Source organism: Scomber japonicus, chromosome 20, assembly GCF_027409825.1.
Source record: "Scomber japonicus isolate fScoJap1 chromosome 20, fScoJap1.pri, whole genome shotgun sequence".
Taxonomy (NCBI): Eukaryota; Metazoa; Chordata; class Actinopteri; order Scombriformes; family Scombridae; genus Scomber; species Scomber japonicus.
The window spans coordinates 13,286,887-13,306,181 of NC_070597.1; the positions used below are offsets into that span (position 1 = coordinate 13,286,887).

General features: G+C 41.6%; 1 protein-coding gene across 1 annotated transcript; it reads left to right on the forward strand.

The window, feature by feature from the left end:
- The first annotated feature begins 8,093 nt into the window (after window positions 1-8,093).
- med1 (mediator complex subunit 1) lies at window positions 8,094-19,048 on the forward strand. Its single transcript, XM_053341578.1, has 16 exons — window positions 8,094-8,233; window positions 10,043-10,149; window positions 10,426-10,504; window positions 10,695-10,749; window positions 11,149-11,281; window positions 11,510-11,538; window positions 11,655-11,726; window positions 12,146-12,220; window positions 12,331-12,494; window positions 12,599-12,710; window positions 12,935-13,059; window positions 13,325-13,452; window positions 13,751-13,952; window positions 14,064-14,159; window positions 14,294-14,399; window positions 14,488-19,048. Exons 1-16 carry the CDS (start codon window positions 8,113-8,115, stop codon window positions 18,362-18,364), a joined length of 5,481 nt encoding a protein of 1,826 aa, XP_053197553.1. The 5' UTR covers window positions 8,094-8,112; the 3' UTR covers window positions 18,365-19,048.
- Window positions 19,049-19,295: the final 247 nt, after the last annotated feature.

Below are 19,295 nucleotides of genomic sequence, written 5' to 3' on the forward strand. Positions count from 1 at the left end.
GTATTTCCATTGTTTCTTTGCAGTATGAGTCATCAAAACCGCTGTTGAACAATGCCACTCTAAAGTGTCCCTAGGCTAGCATTTGGTACTTTCGTATAAATGGATGCAGAAAACACAAAAATAATTGAATGAGCACACAGTTTTTCATAATTTGTTATATCAGAAAACCTTTCTATATTATGACACATATGACTACATATTTTCCCGTACCCACTTACCATTAATATGGCACCACCATGGCTTTACAGTAGAATCATTCCCCTAAACAGAAGTAACATGAAACTGCAACTCAAGGAAAATCTTCAAACTTTAGCAAGCTTTTAGCAGCTACTCCACTACAGTTGAACTTTAAATAAACAGAAAGACATTCCTCAATATTGAAACCTGTCAGAGTCATAACCTGAACAATATGCCAGAAAAACTGATGTCTCCAGAAAGACGCTGGCAACCGGGCTCAGGGTCATTCCAGTTGGTTCAACTGATTAAAGCAACAAATTAAAATTTATACGCCGCATTTGCCAAATTAAAAAGTGAAGTGACTCCTGACCTTAGTGACCAGTCTTCCCAAGTTTTGACACATTGGAGCCCGGCAATATGGACTGTGATATTTTGATCTATGATTTCCAAGAATTCACAATATGTCTGGTTGTGTGCATGTGACTAAAATTCAGACTGATATATTGCTTTGGCATTGAGCCAATTTTATTTGCAACTAGTAACTTCAGTCTAAAAATAATGGTCTTCAAAAACTCATATTTGACAAGCCCCTTAGGTGTGGGACAAATGTGGACAACAGAATGTATCTAAACAGAGGAAGATGGATAGACAGTGAAAGGGCCACTGCTGTTTGTCCATTCATCTCAGGTGTACATGGAAGAGCTAAACAATGACAGCTCATCCATCAGCCACAGGGGTACTACTGAGCCTCCTGGAACAGAACCAAAACCTTTCCCTATCCATCATACATCTTCTCTTCTCTTCTCTTCTCTTCTCTTCTCTTCTCTTCTCTTCTCTTCTCTTCTCTTCTCTTCTCTTCTCTTCTCTTCTCTTTCTCTTTCTCTTTTCTCTTTCTCTTTCGCTTCTGCTGCAAAGTGGCCAAAGCTCAGGTCTAATATGTGGGGAAGAAAAATATTAGATATTGGACAAGAGCCAAGGAGATAGTAGGAGACAAGGATACAAAGTGATGACCCAGGGGAAAGACAACTGAAAAAATAAGTTTTAGTGGCTAGAGGTTGAAGGAGTGACACAAAAGACATGAATGACAATGAGAGTGAGTGAAGAACATTTGTGTATTATCAGGAAGGAAGAGAGAGAAAGCAGCAAGCATGAGAGAGAGCAAGGTAAGCTGCGACACAGCAGCTGTCGACCTAATTCCTTCTTAACGCAGTGCTTGTGCTCTGATTAAGAAAGCGATCTGGCCTTTAATTTCCTCCTGACACCGGCTAATGCTCTGTATCTCAATCGCCTTTGGCTCTTCCTCTGGCGACTGCTACACAACATCCTGCTGTCAGCCTGTGCTCAGCCAATCAGCATGGTCTAAGCTGACCCAAGAAGAGTTAGAGACACATTTTAAAGTAAGAATTAAAAAACGAAAATCAGTAAAATCATGATCTCACACATAATCCCAAAAGTGTATTCTGCAAACAAGAATTGAATGGCAACATCACTAGCCTTTGCCTAGCTTTTGCCCTCAGTGAAGGATGCTGTTCTTAATAATTAAGACACAGTAAAAGCAACATTACACAAAATAACTGTGTATTATCACAGTTATCACTACAGACACCATGACAAAATCATGTCAAAGCCACATCAATGTGTTGGCATGACTGATGAAAACATTAGTGGCGTAGGTTGGTGTTACTCTAAATTATTTAAATCTGTGAGTAGAAATTTTCACATTGGCATGAAATAAAACTAAAGCCAAACTAAGACAGATCTTTGGGTTTCATGGTCACCATATGAACATCTGTATCAAACCATTAGCTTTTAACTCTGAAAAGTCCTTTGCAGTCATTTAGTCACACCATGAAGTGTTCATTTTGGCTAAATCCAGAAGCATTTGATTCTGAAATGCTAGTATATTATATGCATATGTACAACACAGTTTACAATTTTCATTTAAGTAATTTATTATTGCACAATCATGTTTTGACTCTGTGTGTTACATTTTTGTGATTGGTGAGTTTATATGCTGTTATATGTACATTATGCCTGCTGAACATGATACTCCACATAACACAATGCAAAAAAATCAAGGTAAAGACACATGCTGCAATAACTTAACCTACTCTAACCCCACTCTGAGAGGAGGCCATAGACCCCCAAGTTCATGTATTGCTCTAACCACAAACATCCCATTCAGAGATGCCAATAGACTTGAATTGCAAATCACCTGTGTTTCTCACTTTGGAACAGAAGAACAACAAAACTGTTTAAATGCTCACTCATTCAGAGAGGACGTGTTGACACACAGCTAACATGAGTATCATGAAAAGAAAACTTATCAAGTAGAAACATTTTTGGCCTGTGGGGAAAACAGACAGATCATTAACAAATATGACAGTAAAAATATAACATAATCATAAGACTTTCTCCATTTTATATGCAAAGAGCAACTGAGAGAATAAGAATAAGTTATTAATATCAACAAAAAAGTGAAATTCAAAACAATGTTCACACACAGGGAGGTCTTTCACTATTCAGACAGACGGAGAAACTTGAAGTGTATCGAAGCAATCTGTAAGGAGACTGCTGCAATTTATGTTCTCTCACATTCTTGTATCTTCCATGACATGTTGAATTTCATGACAAATGAATACTAATGACAGAAAAAATCCCAGAGCATTGCACGCTTCCAAAGAAGCATCAGATCATGACTTGGCCAAAAAAGCCCTGAAATATGTTGGTGGAGGAACAACATCCATTTAGTAGAACGATTCCTGTTGTCTCAGTTTTTAAAAAGGGCACTTACATGTATTAATCAACTGCTGGAGGTTTTGGTTAGAATGAACCTACAGACTGTCAGGAAAATTGCAAAATATATTTCCCAACCTGAAGCAACTTACTATGACACCACTTGGAGAGAGGCCATAGAAATACTCAGAACAGTCCAAACAGAAGACTGGAAATGAGAATAAAAGGAAAGTATAGGAAATACAGCCAAAATAGAGAGGTAAAAAGAAATGAGGAAAAGGCACGTGTCGCCTGTTTTATTTATAAACCAATATTCAGCAGACGCCTAATGCATTTTGTGATGAAAGAGGTAAAACTGTTGTGTTTATAGAGTAATAAAGGGAATAAAGGTAATATAACTGTCTGACATAATCTAGTAAATAAAAATTGTTCTGGCTGACACGTGATTAAAATAAAAAGTAGGTGTACTGAAGTGAGACTTCTCACAATTGAATTTAACATTTTTTCTTTTGTTTTCTTTAGAAGTGGTTGAATAAACATTCAGCTTTTATGATGTAGACCAAGGATTTATGTAAGCACAGAAACAGATTAAGAGTGGCAGTAAACCTACAGTAAACATGAGGTATGTGTGTTTAGTGCACACACACACACACACACGCACACACACACACACACACATGCGTGCCATTCGGACCGCCATGTGGAGTGTATGTGAGAGAGGTGGCGTTGCTAGGAGCACCAGGTTGTGTGCAGACAGTGGTAACAGAGTAGAGACGGCAGCAGCAGCCTGGCAGTGGAGAAGAAAGGAGTGGAGCAATGCCAAGAAGATTCCCCCTGAGAGACTGTAGCAAGGAGAGAAAGAGGCAGACAGACAGAGAGGGAGAGACCCGCTGATATCATCATGTGTTTTCCACTGAATGATAGAAGAACAATTTACCAAGATAAACATCTAATGGGTGATAATACTGTACTCTGACTTGGATATAACACCAAGAGGCCCATTAAATGTCAAAAGAGGATTTACACTTGCTTTGAGGAAAGAGAATATTATGGCATAGAAGCAAGGAAATGGTGATGATGGAACAGCAGGAGGGAGAAGATGGTTTACAAGGTTGACTGGAGGGATGAGAAAGAGAAAGAGGGAGATTGAGTCAATCTGTTGGGGCTCATGTTTGCCGTCCCTCCTCGTGTCACCCATCCATCAGATAAAGTATTTCCAAACAGCCCACGTCACTTCCTCACCTCTGCACGTTCCCCCGCTGAGCCTCTCCCTTGTTCTCTATTTGTTGTCTCCTTTTCCAATTTCTCTCTTCCTTCTTCCTCCTGTGCTATTCCTTCCCTGATTTTGTCTTTAAAAGGGGAGTCGTGTGAACAGGCTATGCAAATGAGATGGTTATTACCCCACTGCTCATCAAGCCGCGCAGAGGAGACATTAATAGGCTGATGAATATGCATGTGAATTTGTTAATTAAGTTAATTATTCTGCTGAAAATGCATTCGTCTTCCAAGGACATCTTCCCCAGGATTTCAACCTGCTCCACTCATTAGTCATGCGATATTTCATACACAGAGTGAGAAAGAGAGAGGGAGGCAGACAGTGGGAGGGAGAGTGAAGGGGAGAAGAGACAATGCTGTTTTTGGAAAGTGGGTGCCATGAACAGTTGGGGTTGTAAAAGGATGGGGTAAAAATAATGTATTTTAATGTCATCAGTGTTCACAATGGGATGCGCCGTAAGTACCCATAACAGCAAACCACATCCTGGTTTGCAGATATGGCACATTATTCCCAAAAAGTCCTCGCTAGAGTTGATACTTTCAGAGTTTTCAGCATTTTTTGTGCTTGCTTCTACCTCACTGGTTACTTCTCCCTAATTGCTTATTAAAACCCTTTTAAATGAACTTTTTGTGCCAACTTTCCAACACATTAATTAATTGTTGTAGCCAATTAAGTGCCGTTGTGCAAATGAGCCTCATCACAAATGGTCCTATAGGGCCGACCCCTCCTTTCTCTCTCCCTCTCCCTCTGTCTCTTGCTCTTCCCTCCCTCTACCACCCTCCCAGCTAGTCTTCCCAGCTGCCCTTGCACTTCAAGGCACTCGATGCCAAAGAAGCAGAAACTGTGTCCTGATAATGCTGCACTGTTTTTTGGACTGCATCCAGCCTTCAGGCTCACTCGTCTCAAACTTGTACGATAGGTGAAAAGAAAACGGCTGCAGTCTGTTCGTCTTGTCTGGCACATTGGTACGAGAGTCAGCTTAATAAAACTGCTTCTAAACAACTCGCCAAACCATATAGCAAATCTGTTGTTTGCATTGTCTGGTTAATTTGTCTTGTAGCCATGAATTGCAGAGGAGGCCTGTGAGCATCAAATATGCTACCTTTTAATTGCAGCAGGTAAAATGTGAGTTCACCAAGAGAGATGGAGAAAAAGGAGGTTGTGTACTTCAAAGCTCTCAGTAAGGTTGCCAAGCTGTTCACACATCTTCATCCCCTGTGTTAAAACTGGAAATATGTAGGGGAAATCAAGTATGTGTTTATAGGGATGTTACACAGTCATCTCCTTCAACACTAGTTGGAAGCTCTGTCTACAGTATCTTTATAGTGTGCATAGTATGTACATTGTCCACCATATAGTGTTATATGTAGGTGTGTTTACTGGTGCACACTTATATGTATGTATATTTGTATATGGTGATGCATATGTGTATATTAAACACTACAATTCTTCATTTGGCATACATTCATAGATGATTTCAAAATCCTGTCATGCAAAGACTCAAAGAAACATTACAGAACTCATACAGTGTATGGGGCAAAATTTAAAGGACAGCTCTGTATAGATTAGTTGACATGAACAAGTCAAGACATGGCAACTCCTAGAGTTTTATTGTTGTTTTGTCTTAAAAATACCATAGCATTTTTAAGTCTTTAAATAAGATCAAAATGTAAAAGAAAAAACAAACATGCAGCGACACCTCATTGAGGGCAAGGGCTGAACTTTCTTTTCTTTAGCTCATGTCTGGCTCTGCCCACTGTACTGCCATTCGGACGTGGCACTGATACACCCACCAGGAGGATTAGGGAAGGTTTAGCAACTGTGCCAGCCTCACTCCCTGTGCCACCCCTTCCCTCGGCACAGAGGGGGGTCCCGCTTGGCATGGCAAGGTGAACTAGCCTCTGATTGATGGGCATGGTTTCAGCCTGCTACTGTGCTCCCCAAGGCCCGTGCCTCCCTTTTCCTTTCTCCTACTGCTGTCTTGGCAGCGGCGCCCACCTCCTCTTCCATGCCAGGCAGCCAGCTAAAGCTCCTGGTGGGCACATCAATTACATAGCGGCACCTCCCCTCTTTTCTCATTTCTATCTGTGGGTCTGTCTACTGTCTCAGACGATGCCAATCTGGTCCCTCTCCATCTCCACTGCTGTCTATAGCTATCTCCTGTGTGTGTATGTATGTGTGTGATGTGTGAGCGTGGGTTTTTATACCATGCTCCCAAATATATCCTTGCATATGCACAAATGCACATGTATTCATGCACACACTCCTGCTCCGTCTCTAAGGCAGGTCATAATGGTTGGTGGGAAAATCCTCCCCAGGGAGCACTCAATGCCGCAGGCTCAGCTGTACAAAGGCTCAGGTGTGTCTATGCAGTATGAGTGTGTGTGTGTGTGTGTGTGTGTGTGTGTGTGTGTGTGTGTGTGTGTGTGTGTGTGTGTGTGTGTGTGTGTGTGTGTGTTCGTGTGTGGTTGCCAGTGTAGGCACATGGCTGCTTTTGCTGTTTACATTTTTTTCACTACAGTGCTTAATTACCTTCCTATTGCTTTATGTGACTGCTATATAAATTAAGGTTTACACTTTGACATATAAGTGCTGTATTTTCAGCTTATGAAGTCGATTCACGCAATTATTTCAACCTTCTTTTGGATTTTGCCTCTTATTTGCTCTTGGCACAACATGAATCATTTACTTGTGGAGATCGTACGCCATCTGGAGTATTTATCAGTCCATTGTCTTTTATTCACATCAATGCTAAGTCAAGTGATTTGGATTTTTAGTTTTGAACAAATAGAAAAGATAGAAAAGATGTGTTTCTCATTCAATTATGTTGATAAATAATCAAGAATAATTGGGAAAACTGTCAATCATACCCTGTCTATAGCCCCATTTATTTCTGAAATTCTTTAAATTTGTGACATACTTCAATAGGTCAAATAAATGTATTATTCTGAAGCTACAAATGATGTGCCATATTCCACCCTGGAAACAAGCACAAACTGCAACATTGAGTGTCACACGGTGTTGACCCCACTTTAGGGGGTATGGTGCAGTACTTCATCCCCTTTCAGTTATCTTGTGGTGTTCATCAAGGCTGCCCATCTCTCCTATTTTTACATGTTGCCCACCTCCTCTCCATATTCAAGTGGAGTAATGTTCAAGATATTTCTCTTGTTGGCAGACAGATTACCATAAGTCAGGTGGGTGATGAGAACACATTTTTAAAAAAAAGATTCAGACAATATTCTAGCTGCAATTAAACAAATTAAAAAAGTTTCAAATCCCAAATTCCCAAACTGACTGCAGTCAGTGGGATTTCAGTGCCTAAACCTTCAGCTTTGGATGGATATACCATCTTTATATATGTGTGTGTATAAATATATCAAGTCAATAGTATATCCAAGCTGACATATACTGCTCTTGCTTTATATTATATGTTGATTGTGTGTTTTGTAAATATATTTAATTTTGTTTGGAAAAAAATATTTGTGATGATGATTACTATTGACTCAGCTGGACTTAACTTTTTAGATTTTACTACCCTTAACTACACCTTTGAAATCAACTTGTTTATTTACTTTATGAATGAAATGCAACAATACAAACTATTCGGCACTATACAAACCCCAGAGCCGGATTCAGTAACCTGTAGTCTGCAAACCCACCGCTAGATGTCACTGAATCCCAAACTCTGTTCCTTCAAAAAGTCATGTGTAAAATGTATAATTGTCTGAACTGCTGAACCTTTTTTTAATATACTCCTTTTCTTCTTTCATTATATCATTTATTTACACTACCCATTAAGCCTTGTAATATATTCTTACTGATATTATTATTATTCAGTTTTGCAATATTAAAATATGGGTACGGCGTAGTACGGAAGCTCGGGAGGGGAAGCTGTGAAACCGAAACGGGGAGCGGGGACAATGGCGGCTGGGCCTGGTGTTTCTATGCAGGGCGGTAGTCCTGCAAGAGAGCTAACTCTCTCTGTTCAACAAGCTGGGAACCAAACTCATGTAGATCGGGTCAAAGCCGAAGATGTCACAGGTAAGAACATGACCCGTGTTTATTTGGTTTTGGCTTGCTGGGCATCAGCTCAGGCTAACATCGGCTAACACTGAGTTAGCTGACTGTGCAGCGCCAGAGGTTGCTTCTCATTTCTATCTTTTGTGGCAATTTTCAGAGTTTACACGTCTTTGTGCTATCTAATAACTCAATACCCTTCACTCGTAAAAACTCAAGTCAATGGCTCTAGGCAGTGTGTTTCTTTGATGAAGTAGCAGCTAAGTTAGCTCCTTGAAGTAAGCAGCGAGCTAACATCAACTTTGTATAAACTCTGACACAGAGTAAGGCACAAAGGTGACAAAGTGCACCACACCTCCACCTTAAGCTCGTTTTGGCAGCAGGTTTGACAAGATGCCCACCTACTCGATATGGAAAAACATTTGTAGTAACGCTAAGATGACAGATGATTAGAATAAGGATCAGCTTTATTAGCCAGGTATGTTTACGCATTATAAATGATATATACATATAGAAAACAACAAGTCGACAATAATATATTATGTCTATTTACAGGTGATAATTTACTTTATATACAGAGTAGGATCAGCCAAAACTACCAGACACAACTGTCACTTTGACAGTTAACTCTGTCACTGTGTAATAACCTTTGAAACACTATGATATCCATTGCACCTACAAATTATATATATGTGTGTGTATATATGTTAATCTAAACACTAGGGCTGGGCATTATAGCGATATTGTATTGATACTGTGATATTGAATTGCAATGAATTTATTGTCATTTTACCCTCCTCGCTCATCACTCACACACACATCTCACACTTAAATAAAGTTGGTAAAAGAGAAGAATAAATAAATATACAGTACCAGTCAAAAGTTTGGACACACCTTCACATTCACATAAATGAGAAAGTGTGTCCAAACCTTTGACTGGTACTGTGTATATATAGACATATACATGCATACACAAATACATACATTAAAAACTCATTTAAAGTGCATAGGATAATGATGTATAAAGTGCATTTAACGATTGCACACAGTTTTCCGACACAGAAACAGGTCATGAGTTAATTGGGTGGTGGAGGTGGGTGCAGCGGGATAGGGGGCCGAGAGTTCAATTCCTGAACAGCTGAGGGGTAAAAACTGTTCCTCAGTCTTGTGGTGCACTATGAGATTAGATATTATGAGCACTATGAGTCTAGATATTTTCTGAATTTACCAGACTGTTGTAGCTTTAGCTAATATTATATTCACATTACTGATTATTATTCATCAAAGATCTCATTACATAAATATTTTTGTAAAAATGCACCAATAATCGACCCTATAACATTGTTGCAATATTGAGGTATTTGGTTAAAAAATATTGTGATATTTGATTTTGTCCATATTGCCCAGCCCTACTAAACACTACAGTAATGAGTGAAATATACATACATTTCACTCATTACTGTATATTTGAGCAGGCTGTATATACTGTACATAATTATCTACTATAGGTATTTAAAGTAATGTGTCAGTTTTTTCCCTACCATTCAATATTTGATGATGTTATGTTTACAAAACATAATAAAAATGTGTTTTTGATTAAATTGACACTGTCATGTGTGATCTGATTTGCACATGTGTTTTGGGGATATACTGTGACTCACTTGGTTCAATTCTGTGTTTTTGCTGATTGTTATCATGGCAAGTGCTAACGATGCCCCCTTAATTTTTTAACAGGAAATTATCTGAGACAGGAATGTGAACTGTTTTTCATGGGGCTCACAGAGAAACACTGGTGCATTTATTTTTTTTGTGTGTGTGTGGTTTTTTTTCCAGAAGCAGAGAAGCAGAGTCGCATGGCTGCTTTGCTGGAGAGGCTTCATGCCAAACATAATGCTTCACGACCATGGCAGGAGACCAGCAAAGTTGTGCGTCAAGCCATGGTGAGACATCTGTTATATGACAGAAATGTACACTTTTATTCACAAAGCAGCATTGCAAACCTGAACTCTGTTACTACAGTATCTATTCACCCACAAGAGGAGAAATTAACCTCTATTTGTACAAACAAGTAGGGCCAGTGAAACTACAATAGAGACATTTAAATATCTGACCTATTGTGCTCACTAAGCTAGTAAAAACATTAGCATAACTAAAGTACTTTACTCTTTATTCAGCGATTTTCTTACCTTCTGTTTTTTCTTCACACTGTGTCCCAGGAGAAACGTGGTATGATGAATGCAGCAGGTCACCAGCTCCTGCTCACCTGCCTCGAGACCCTGCAGAGAGCGCTGAAAGGTGAGACTGTCAAATTCTAGGACAGAAAGACAAAGGAGAGCAGGCCAACTGTTTTCCATTAGATCATGTTTCTTTCTATCATTGGATAATTTAAGGAAAACCAAAACTGTATTTACTTTGAGAATTACACATGCACTTAGTCACATTATATGATGTTTAAAATTTTCTGTTCTCTGCCCTTCTCTTTCAGTCTCATCTCTGCCCTCCATGACGGATCGTCTTGAATCCATCGCTCGACAAAACATGTGAGTTTTCACCCTTTTGCTCTGGTTTTTACTTAATCTCTTCCAACTATGACTGATTCACAAGGTAGCCTAGAGCACAAGAAATAGAGTAGAGTTGAGGATGAAAGGTGTTCATAACTGATGTGTTTTGTTTTTTTAAATTGCACTATGATTGGAAATGAAACACCCTTCTGCTTTCCCTGAATGGCTTAGTGTGCTACCCACAAAACATTAAGTTGCTTTTACTCTTCTGATTTCCTTTTAATTATCTAGTTGGCAGGCAAATTCTATATACTGCTAATAATTTGTGCAGAAGCCATATTGAAGTAATGAAGTGAAAATGAGGTTACTTGTCATCGGGTATTAAAGCACATAACCATAATGAAAATGAGTATGTTTTTTTTTGTCTTGTTTGGGCAGGCTGGGTTCCCACCTCAGCCCATCAGGGACTGAGTGCTACATCACATCAGACATGTTTTATGTGGAGGTGCAGCTGGACACTGCTGGCCAGTTAATGGATGTCAAAGTGGCTCATCAAGGAGAAAACCCTACGGTCAGTATGACTTTGATACCTCAAGTTGAGACAAAAGCTGAAAACCGTCTTTCACTCCTTTGATTTATGCTATTCGTGCACATTGGTAAAGATGCAAGGCTGTGACCGACTTTCTAAATATTCTTGATTCCCCACTTTCACACAATTCAATTCTTCTGTAATAACATTTTTTGGAAAATATTTTGTTATTGAAATGTATTATATTTTTTCTCAATTTGTTGATCACAGAGCTGCCCTGAGCTGAGTCAGCATCTAAGGTAATAGAAACGGCACACTACAATATCATAAGCAGCATAGACCATGTAGTCCAGGGTTTCTTATTTTGGTTTCTGTGGACTGATCCAGCTGCACATTTTCTCCTGCTCATCATTAGGGAGAAGAACTTTGAAGAGTTTTCCAAACACCTGAAAGGACTGGTTGACCTATACAAACTCCCTGGAGACAAGTAAGTAGTAGCTGTAGGCATGTCTGGTTGAAACCAACCTAAATGTGAGTCTGAGAGTTTCCAGAAAAATAATGATCAAAATGTCAGATTTAAAATGAAGCTACATATTTTGTTTTTGTCACAATGTTACATTGAACCTTTTCAAAAACTTAATATCTCAGGTTTTGTTTCATAACACAATGTGTGATGGGTGTAAAGTTATTTCATGTATCTGAATAACTGAACTCAGTCCATCTTTTGAAAAACATTGGTTTAATTCGTACTTCATTATGAGGGTGTAATCACAATTAATGCCTGGAAGGGACAGTAATGGTAAATCCCACAAACCCCCATAAAGAGACAGATGCTGTATTTCTTTTAAATTGTTATTGTTGTGTGTCAGTTGTATCTAATAATCTAATTTTATTTCTGCCCTCTAGTAAATTGAAAACCAAGATGTATATAGCTCTGCAGTCTCTAGAACTCGATCTCACCAAGATGATGCACATGTTTAGGTAAGTTCAAAAAGAGTGAATGTAAAAAACCCTTTTACGAGTAGTGTCAAGTAATAAGTTTAAGATTTGAGCATTCCTCTTAGTAATGCTTTTTTATTTATATTTTTTAGGTTGGCAACCAATGCTAATACCGTAGAGACTATAGTTCACGGCAGTGTGGGCCTGCTGACAGCCAGGAGTGGTGGCCATCTTGTTTCTCTTCAGTGTTACGTGTCCCCTTATGACATATTTGAGGAGGGAACGGGCTCACACCTCAATTTAACAGACAGCAATGGTGAGTTGCTGTGGACAAATTGATAAATAAAGAGAATGAGCCACTAGTCATTTGATTTGCAAAATAACTTCTGTCTGCGTGGACACTTTCAATTCTCTTTGCAGTGCCTCTCTCTCTTGGTGTCAGTGTTTCTGTCACAATTGAGGGAACCTCCGCTGTATATAAGCTCCCCATTGCTCCCCTCATCACTGGATCACACCCAGTAGACAACAAGGGGTAAGTACCCTGAAAATCCTGCATAGAACAATGTCTAAATTTGTGTAAAAGTAGTACCAGTGTGCTTAAGATGAATTAAATATGGTTAAATGCACTCATAGTATTTGACATAATGCCACACTTTGACATAATGAGGCAATCAGGTGAGAGTTATTTCAGTGTTGGTGTTTTGTAGCTAAAGACGGAGACAGGTGGCTGATGAGTTTATATATCGTTTGTTGCAGGACCCCTTCCTTTTCTACTGTCACAAACTCCAACTGTGTGGACCTGCCAGCTTGTTTCTTCCTCAAGATGAACCGCCCCATGCCTTTCTCACTATCTTTCATTCAGAGGCTGGGCAATGCAACTTGTGAGTTTCAAGGATTTCAGAAATTATTTAATGATTTTAAATGGTTTATATTTTCTCATAACATTAAAAAATAAATACAAATAATATAACAGCTGACATTTTCCATATCACAGAATACGTCTTCTTTTTTTTTGCAGTGTAAAAAGATTATTAGATCAATCAGACCAACCTGTTTGTAGACTGCTAAAAATGACCTTTAATGAAAATGGTTGTTTGACTTTAGTTTGTTAGAGTTAGTTCAACTCTCTCAATTTCTTTCCCTCAGCGATCCCTGTGTTTGAGAGCTCCCCCAGCCTTTCTCCTCTCTACCAGTTAATCGTCCAGAGCCAGCTCCAGCTCCTGGAGGAGGGGAGCACCACACCACCGCCATCACACAACATGCACTTCTTTTCTGTGAGCAGACATACCTTCACACACAGTATTTTTTTACTGGTACTGCTAATACAAACTATTTTGATTACTAATTAGTCTGTCAAATATTTTCTCAATCGCTTAGTCTTTAAAATAACATTCATGGTTTTAGATTTCAGTGTTTTCCTTCCTTCGTGACAGCTATTTTCAGGAAAGGGGAAAACAATGAATAAGTAAAAGGACAAGATACATACATCAAATACAAACACCAATTTCTCTTATTTTTAAGCCACACAAATTACTTTTATATGAGAAAAGTGCTATCATCATGCTTTTACAGGTTTTGCCAGATCAGCAGCACTGTTACTTCCTGAATGGTGATGCTCCAGTGCAGGATGGTCATTCTCTTCAAGGAGCATTGGTGACCAAGATCCCCTTCCGCCACCCAGCACAGGTGCCACTACTGTTGGATATCATACGGCACCAGGCGGCCTATAACACCTTGATTGGCAGCTGTGTTAAACGTACTTCCATTAGAGAAGGTGTGTATCTCATTCCTGACTCACCGTGTTTGATTAGTGAATGGTGATTTTTGTGTCTGATGTATTAATTTAGTTTTGACAAATGTTGCACCTTTGCTATTGTACCCTCAGATAGCGCAGGCCTGCTGCAGTTTGAAGTATGCCCTCTTACCGACTCAAGTTTCAGCGTCTCTTTCCAGCATCCTGTCAATGAATCATTAGTCTGTGGTGAGCCCTCAATTGTTAAAAAAAATCCCAGTAATCAAGCATAAGTAGATATTTCTTCAACATATTTTTTCCATAGTTGTGGAATCAGTTGCAGTGCCATTAAGTCTTCTTTCCCTCCTGACATCTTCCTCTAGTTGTAATGGAAGTGATCGACTCCAGGCAGGTATCCTGCAAGCTATATAAAGGACTGTCAGATGCTCTGATCTGCACTGATGAATTCATTACCAAAGTAGTCCAGAGGTGAGTCTGTTATTTCCTCCTCAATGCATAAATGTGGGCATTATGTTTTTTAGTAGTAATATAGGTAATCATTTCTTCCCTCTTGTAGATGCATGTCCATCCCTGTAACAATGCGGGCCATCAGAAGGAAAGCGGAGACCATCCAGGCAGACACTCCTGCCCTCTCACTGATTGCACAGACCGTAGAGATCATGGTGAAGAACAACTTGCCACCTTCTGGTAGTCCCACTTACAACATGGCAGCAGGCGATGTAACTAACCCTATGGGACTGCCTGGGCTTGGAGGGGGCAGCACACCTACTGGCGGAGGACCTCCAGGGGGACCTAATTTTCCAGGTCCAATCAGTTCCCTGTTTGGGATGTCCCGGACAGAGAGGCAAGCTCAAGGAGGGGAATGCCTACCCCAAGGTGGGGTAACTGGGCAGCAGCAGGTGCAACAACAACTTCAGCAACAACAGGCAGGTCAAGGCCATACAGATGACTACAGCAAAGTCACACAGAATCCAATACTGACAAGTCTGTTACAGACAACTGGAAGTGTGGGTTCTAGTCCCAGCTCCCAGAATGCACCACAGCCCCACCAAACTCCACCCCCAACCTCATCCCCTGCCAGCAACACCAAGAATCACCCTATGCTGATGAACTTGTTGAAAGACAACCCCACACAAGATTTTGCTACACTGTATGGTTCTAGTCCATTAGAGAGACAGAATTCCTCATCTGGCTCACCACGCACAGACAGCATGGGAGGGGCATGCCCTGGAAGTGGCACAAAACAGAAGAAAAAGCGTCCAAGGGGGACAGAAAAGGGTGGGGTGTTGCCTGGAACTGCTGCTGGTGGTGGAGGTGGTGCTTTAGGCATGAAATCCCAACAGGGATCTTCCATGTCGCACCACCAACACCATCAAGTCACACATGAGGATGATTTCCACCGTGAGCTCCTCTCTATGGATGTAGATGCATCTCAAAATTCTATCTTTGATGTTAATCTGACTGGTGATGGCTTAGACACTCCCCACAGCATCACTCCTGCTCCGAGCCAATGTGGAACCCCACCCTCTGGCCCCAGTATGCCTTATTCGCAGTCTCATGTCCAGTCGCAGCAACAGCAACCACCAGGTACTGTACCACCTCGTATGGTACGCCTTTCCAGCTCTGATAGCATCGTGCCTGATATCACAGAAATCTTGTCAGATTTACCTGAGCAAACAGGCAAAGGCAGCAGTGGGAGCCATGGTCAGCACACGATGGGCAGTGGAGGAGAGGATGGAGGCCCCTTAGGTACTCCTATTCGGGACTCCTCCAGCTCAGGTCAAGGCAGTGCAGTGTTTGACTCGGCTGACATTTTCAATACCAACAGCAATGAGAATCCTTTTACAGATGCTGCTGAACTGATTGCTGAAGCAACTGCAACTGCAGCCACACCCACCAGTGATTCTTCTTCTACTAACTTCTTCCCTGATGCTGCTGACTTCAATCCTGACCTCCTTACTTCAGGTCATGGCTTCCCTCAGAACTACTTTGATGACAGTTCTCCAAGTGCAGATGGAGACATGGACCTAGTCAAGGGTTTTGGCGGAAGTAGCCAACAGAATACCCCATCAGGTACACCTCAGAATCCCACTCCACATGGGCAGAGTACCCCAGAGCCCTCATTGAAGGACCCTTTTGATATGGGGATTGTTTTTGGGGGCAACAGCGGTGGTGGTAAACCACTTCTGGGGCAAGCTCCTGATTTGGGAGACACACATGGTGGAGGCTCCCAGAGCCCCCTCATGATGGGCCTGGGAGCAGCATGTGGTGACTTTAAAAGTGCAGAACCCAAAGTGAAACAGCAACAAGGACTCATGCGGCCAAAGGATGAAAATGGGGGAAGCGGAGGGAGCAGCTCTGGAATGGGAAGTATTTCAACAGAGGGAAAACAGGTAAAACGTAGCAGGACTCCATCCAGTGAGGGAAAGTCTAAAGACAAACCACCCAAACGCAAAAAGCTGGACCCTGATGGGAAGTCCCCCTCTCATAGCTCAGGTGGACGGCCCTATACACCTCCTAGTGGTGGCTCCGGCTCTGGGGGAAGCATAAGTGGAGGAGGCTCCAAGTCTCCTGGTAGTTCAGGACGCTCGCAAACACCTCCTGGCGGTGGCACCCTTCGAATTCCTAAAATAACAATTCAGATTCAAAAAGGGACCATAACTGGGGGGAAAACTTCATCCCATAGTGGATACACCTCTAGCAGCTCATCTACAGGCAGCACAGGAGGAGCAGGTGGAACCAGCAGCAGTAAAAGCCACCATTCTCATTCCTCCTCCTCTGGAAAGATCAAGTCCAAAGAAGGCTCCATGGCACAAGGCAACAGTTCCAAGCCAGGGAGTGTCGGAGTAGGGGTTGGAGGGGGGCCATCCCAGTCAAAAGGCTCCTCCCAGGGAATGGGTGTTGGAAAACCGGGATCATCCCCAATCACCAAGCATGGGCTGTCTGGGCCTGGAGGTAGTGGAGGCGGAATGGGAAGTAGTAGTAAAATGAAGCCTCAGGGGGGCAAGCCTTCTGGGTCTCTTATGAATCCCAGCATAAAGCCCAACATCTCCCCTTCTCACTCCCGCTCCAGTAGCTCTGGCGACAAATTGTCCTCCCCTATGAAAATGCAGCAGTCCCAGGTTCCAGGAACACCCCCTTCTTCTAAGGCTAAATCACCAATGGGCTCAGGTGGTGGCAGTTCAGGAGGGTCCAAGTCTTCTGGTGGAGGCATCAGTTCCCAGAAACCAATGGGTGGGAGCTCCTCCTCTGGTTCCACATCTTCCTCATCATCCTCGAATTCCTCCTCTTCATCTGGTTCCATGAACTTCTCTGGAGGATCCCAGTCTCAGTATGGGGGTGGCGGAGGTGGAAGTGGAGGAGGGGCAGGAGGAGGGAGTGGAAGTGGAGGTAGTGGTGGAGGCGGAGGGGGTGGAGGTGGGGGAGGTAGCGGGGGTGGTCAAAATAATTCAAACAACCCCAACGCGAAAGGAAAGTCTCCCAGTCGAAACAAAAAACCTTCTCTTACGGCAGTCATAGACAAACTGAAGAGCGTAGGTGGTGGGGGAGTGGGAGAGGATGGTTGTGAGGTTGGTCCACCAGGAGGGGGATCTGGTACTGGATCTGCTCCTGGAAGTGTTCCCAGCAGTGGATCTTCAAGCATGGGCCCTTCCAAGCATTCCACATCGTCCCAAAGTGGGGAGTACAAGCGGGAAAAGTCTGATAAGGAAGGAAAAGCAAAAGTTTCTGTTTCAGTGGGAAACAGTGGGGATAAAAAGCTGATGGACCCAAAAACAGGAGGGGTGAGCATGACTGGTCTGGCTAAAATCATCATTAGCAAACCTGATGGAGGCTCACCTAGCATCAAGGCCAAAGTGACCCCTCAGAAACCCGGGGAAGGATCTGGTGAGTCTATGCGTCCTCAAATTTCTAGCCTCAAAGCTTCCCCTCTTTTCAGTGGCTCAACTCCCAAGCATGACCGCTCCTCACCAAGCCACAGCCGCTCACCAGGATACACCCCGCTCAACCATGACAGTGAGAGCGAGTCGGGCAGCAGCTCTGTAGCAGAAAAGTCCCACCAAAACAGTCCAAGCTCAGACGACGACCAGACCATGCGCCCTCTTCACCCCCAGGACTACATGAGCTCCATCCCCGTCAGCTCAGGGGAAAAGCACAAGAAACACAAGAAAGAGAAAAAGAAACAGAAAGAGAGGGAACGGGAGAGGGACAGAGACCGAGAACGGGACAGAGAGAAAGAGAAAAATAAGTCATCCATGTCCATTGGGCCTTCCTCGCATCCAATAAAAGCAGACAGCTGGTCAAGGTCACCCATCTCAGCCTCAGAGTCGTCTCTGTCCATGCTGGGTTCAGAACGTCCATCCCGGCCAAGCCCAATGTATATGAGAAATGAAGATGATGACCTCATGGACTCAGCTCTCACTGGCAACCTTTAATTTTATTCACCCACGTTATTTTACTGGCATACCTTTTTTAAAGCACGCCTTTTAAGAAAACAATTTAACTCTAATTTATTTAACTCAAGCCACAAATTGAAACAGAACAATATTGTGGGTCCTTGAGTGATCATTTACCTGTTAAAGCTGTATTTCACTGTCATATTTTACTCTTGGAGTATCAGTGTATATTAGGCGATTGGGATGTCAGTTTTATATGATGCTATATGTTCATCCTAATCCACTTCAGAATACCAACTTCCTTGATCTGCATTAAGGAATTGGCTTTAAACAGTATATTTTTCAGAGAAATTGACATTGTTTTTTATCTTTCCCGTGATGTCAGAAGGTCTTCGCTGTCAGTTAATGTTTCTGCTTATTCCATGTCATACTGTTCATATGTCTTTGTTGTTAAAAACCTCCCATAATGCCACCATATTGTATGTTCTCAAAATAAGTATGTTTTAAAAAGTATTGTAAAGCAAGAAGGGTACAGTGTTCAGTTGCCTTGTTTTTCAGATATAACTGGGAATTTGTAGATTTTGATACATTTTAAATGGTTGTGTAAATTAGTGTAGGTAAAGAGGAGGTGCTACAGATTATGATGATGATAATAATGATGATGATGGATGAAAAGAGACATACTGGTAACTTTTTTTAATTGTAGAAGTTTTGGAAGTCTGAAATAAACATTTCACTTCTGGAAAAACTCACATTTTGTGTATTTTTATAAACTTTTGTAGAGTTTCAAGTGTTATGTCTTTTATTGCAGGTGCACAGCTATAAATGCTACACTAGGGGGCAACAGAGTATCAAACTGCTCCATCACTGTTGGCAAAATTACATGGTACTCAGAGCCACCATCAATGACAAGTTACACACTCCCAGAGGCTATGCTTAGAGGTTAAATTAATCTTCACACCTTTTATTC

What these genes read in the sequence shown, in the direction of transcription:
- med1 (XM_053341578.1), top strand. Translation starts at nt 8,113, where the DNA reads ATGGCGGCTGGGCCTGGTGTTTCTATGCAGGGCGGTAGTCCTGCAAGA. An exon ending in CCTGCAGAGAGCGCTGAAAG is followed by an intron (nt 10,505 to 10,694) that starts GTGAGACTGTCA and finishes CTTCTCTTTCAG; the next exon opens with TCTCATCTCTGCCCTCCATG. An exon ending in CAATTTAACAGACAGCAATG is followed by an intron (nt 12,495 to 12,598) that starts GTGAGTTGCTGT and finishes TTCTCTTTGCAG; the next exon opens with TGCCTCTCTCTCTTGGTGTC.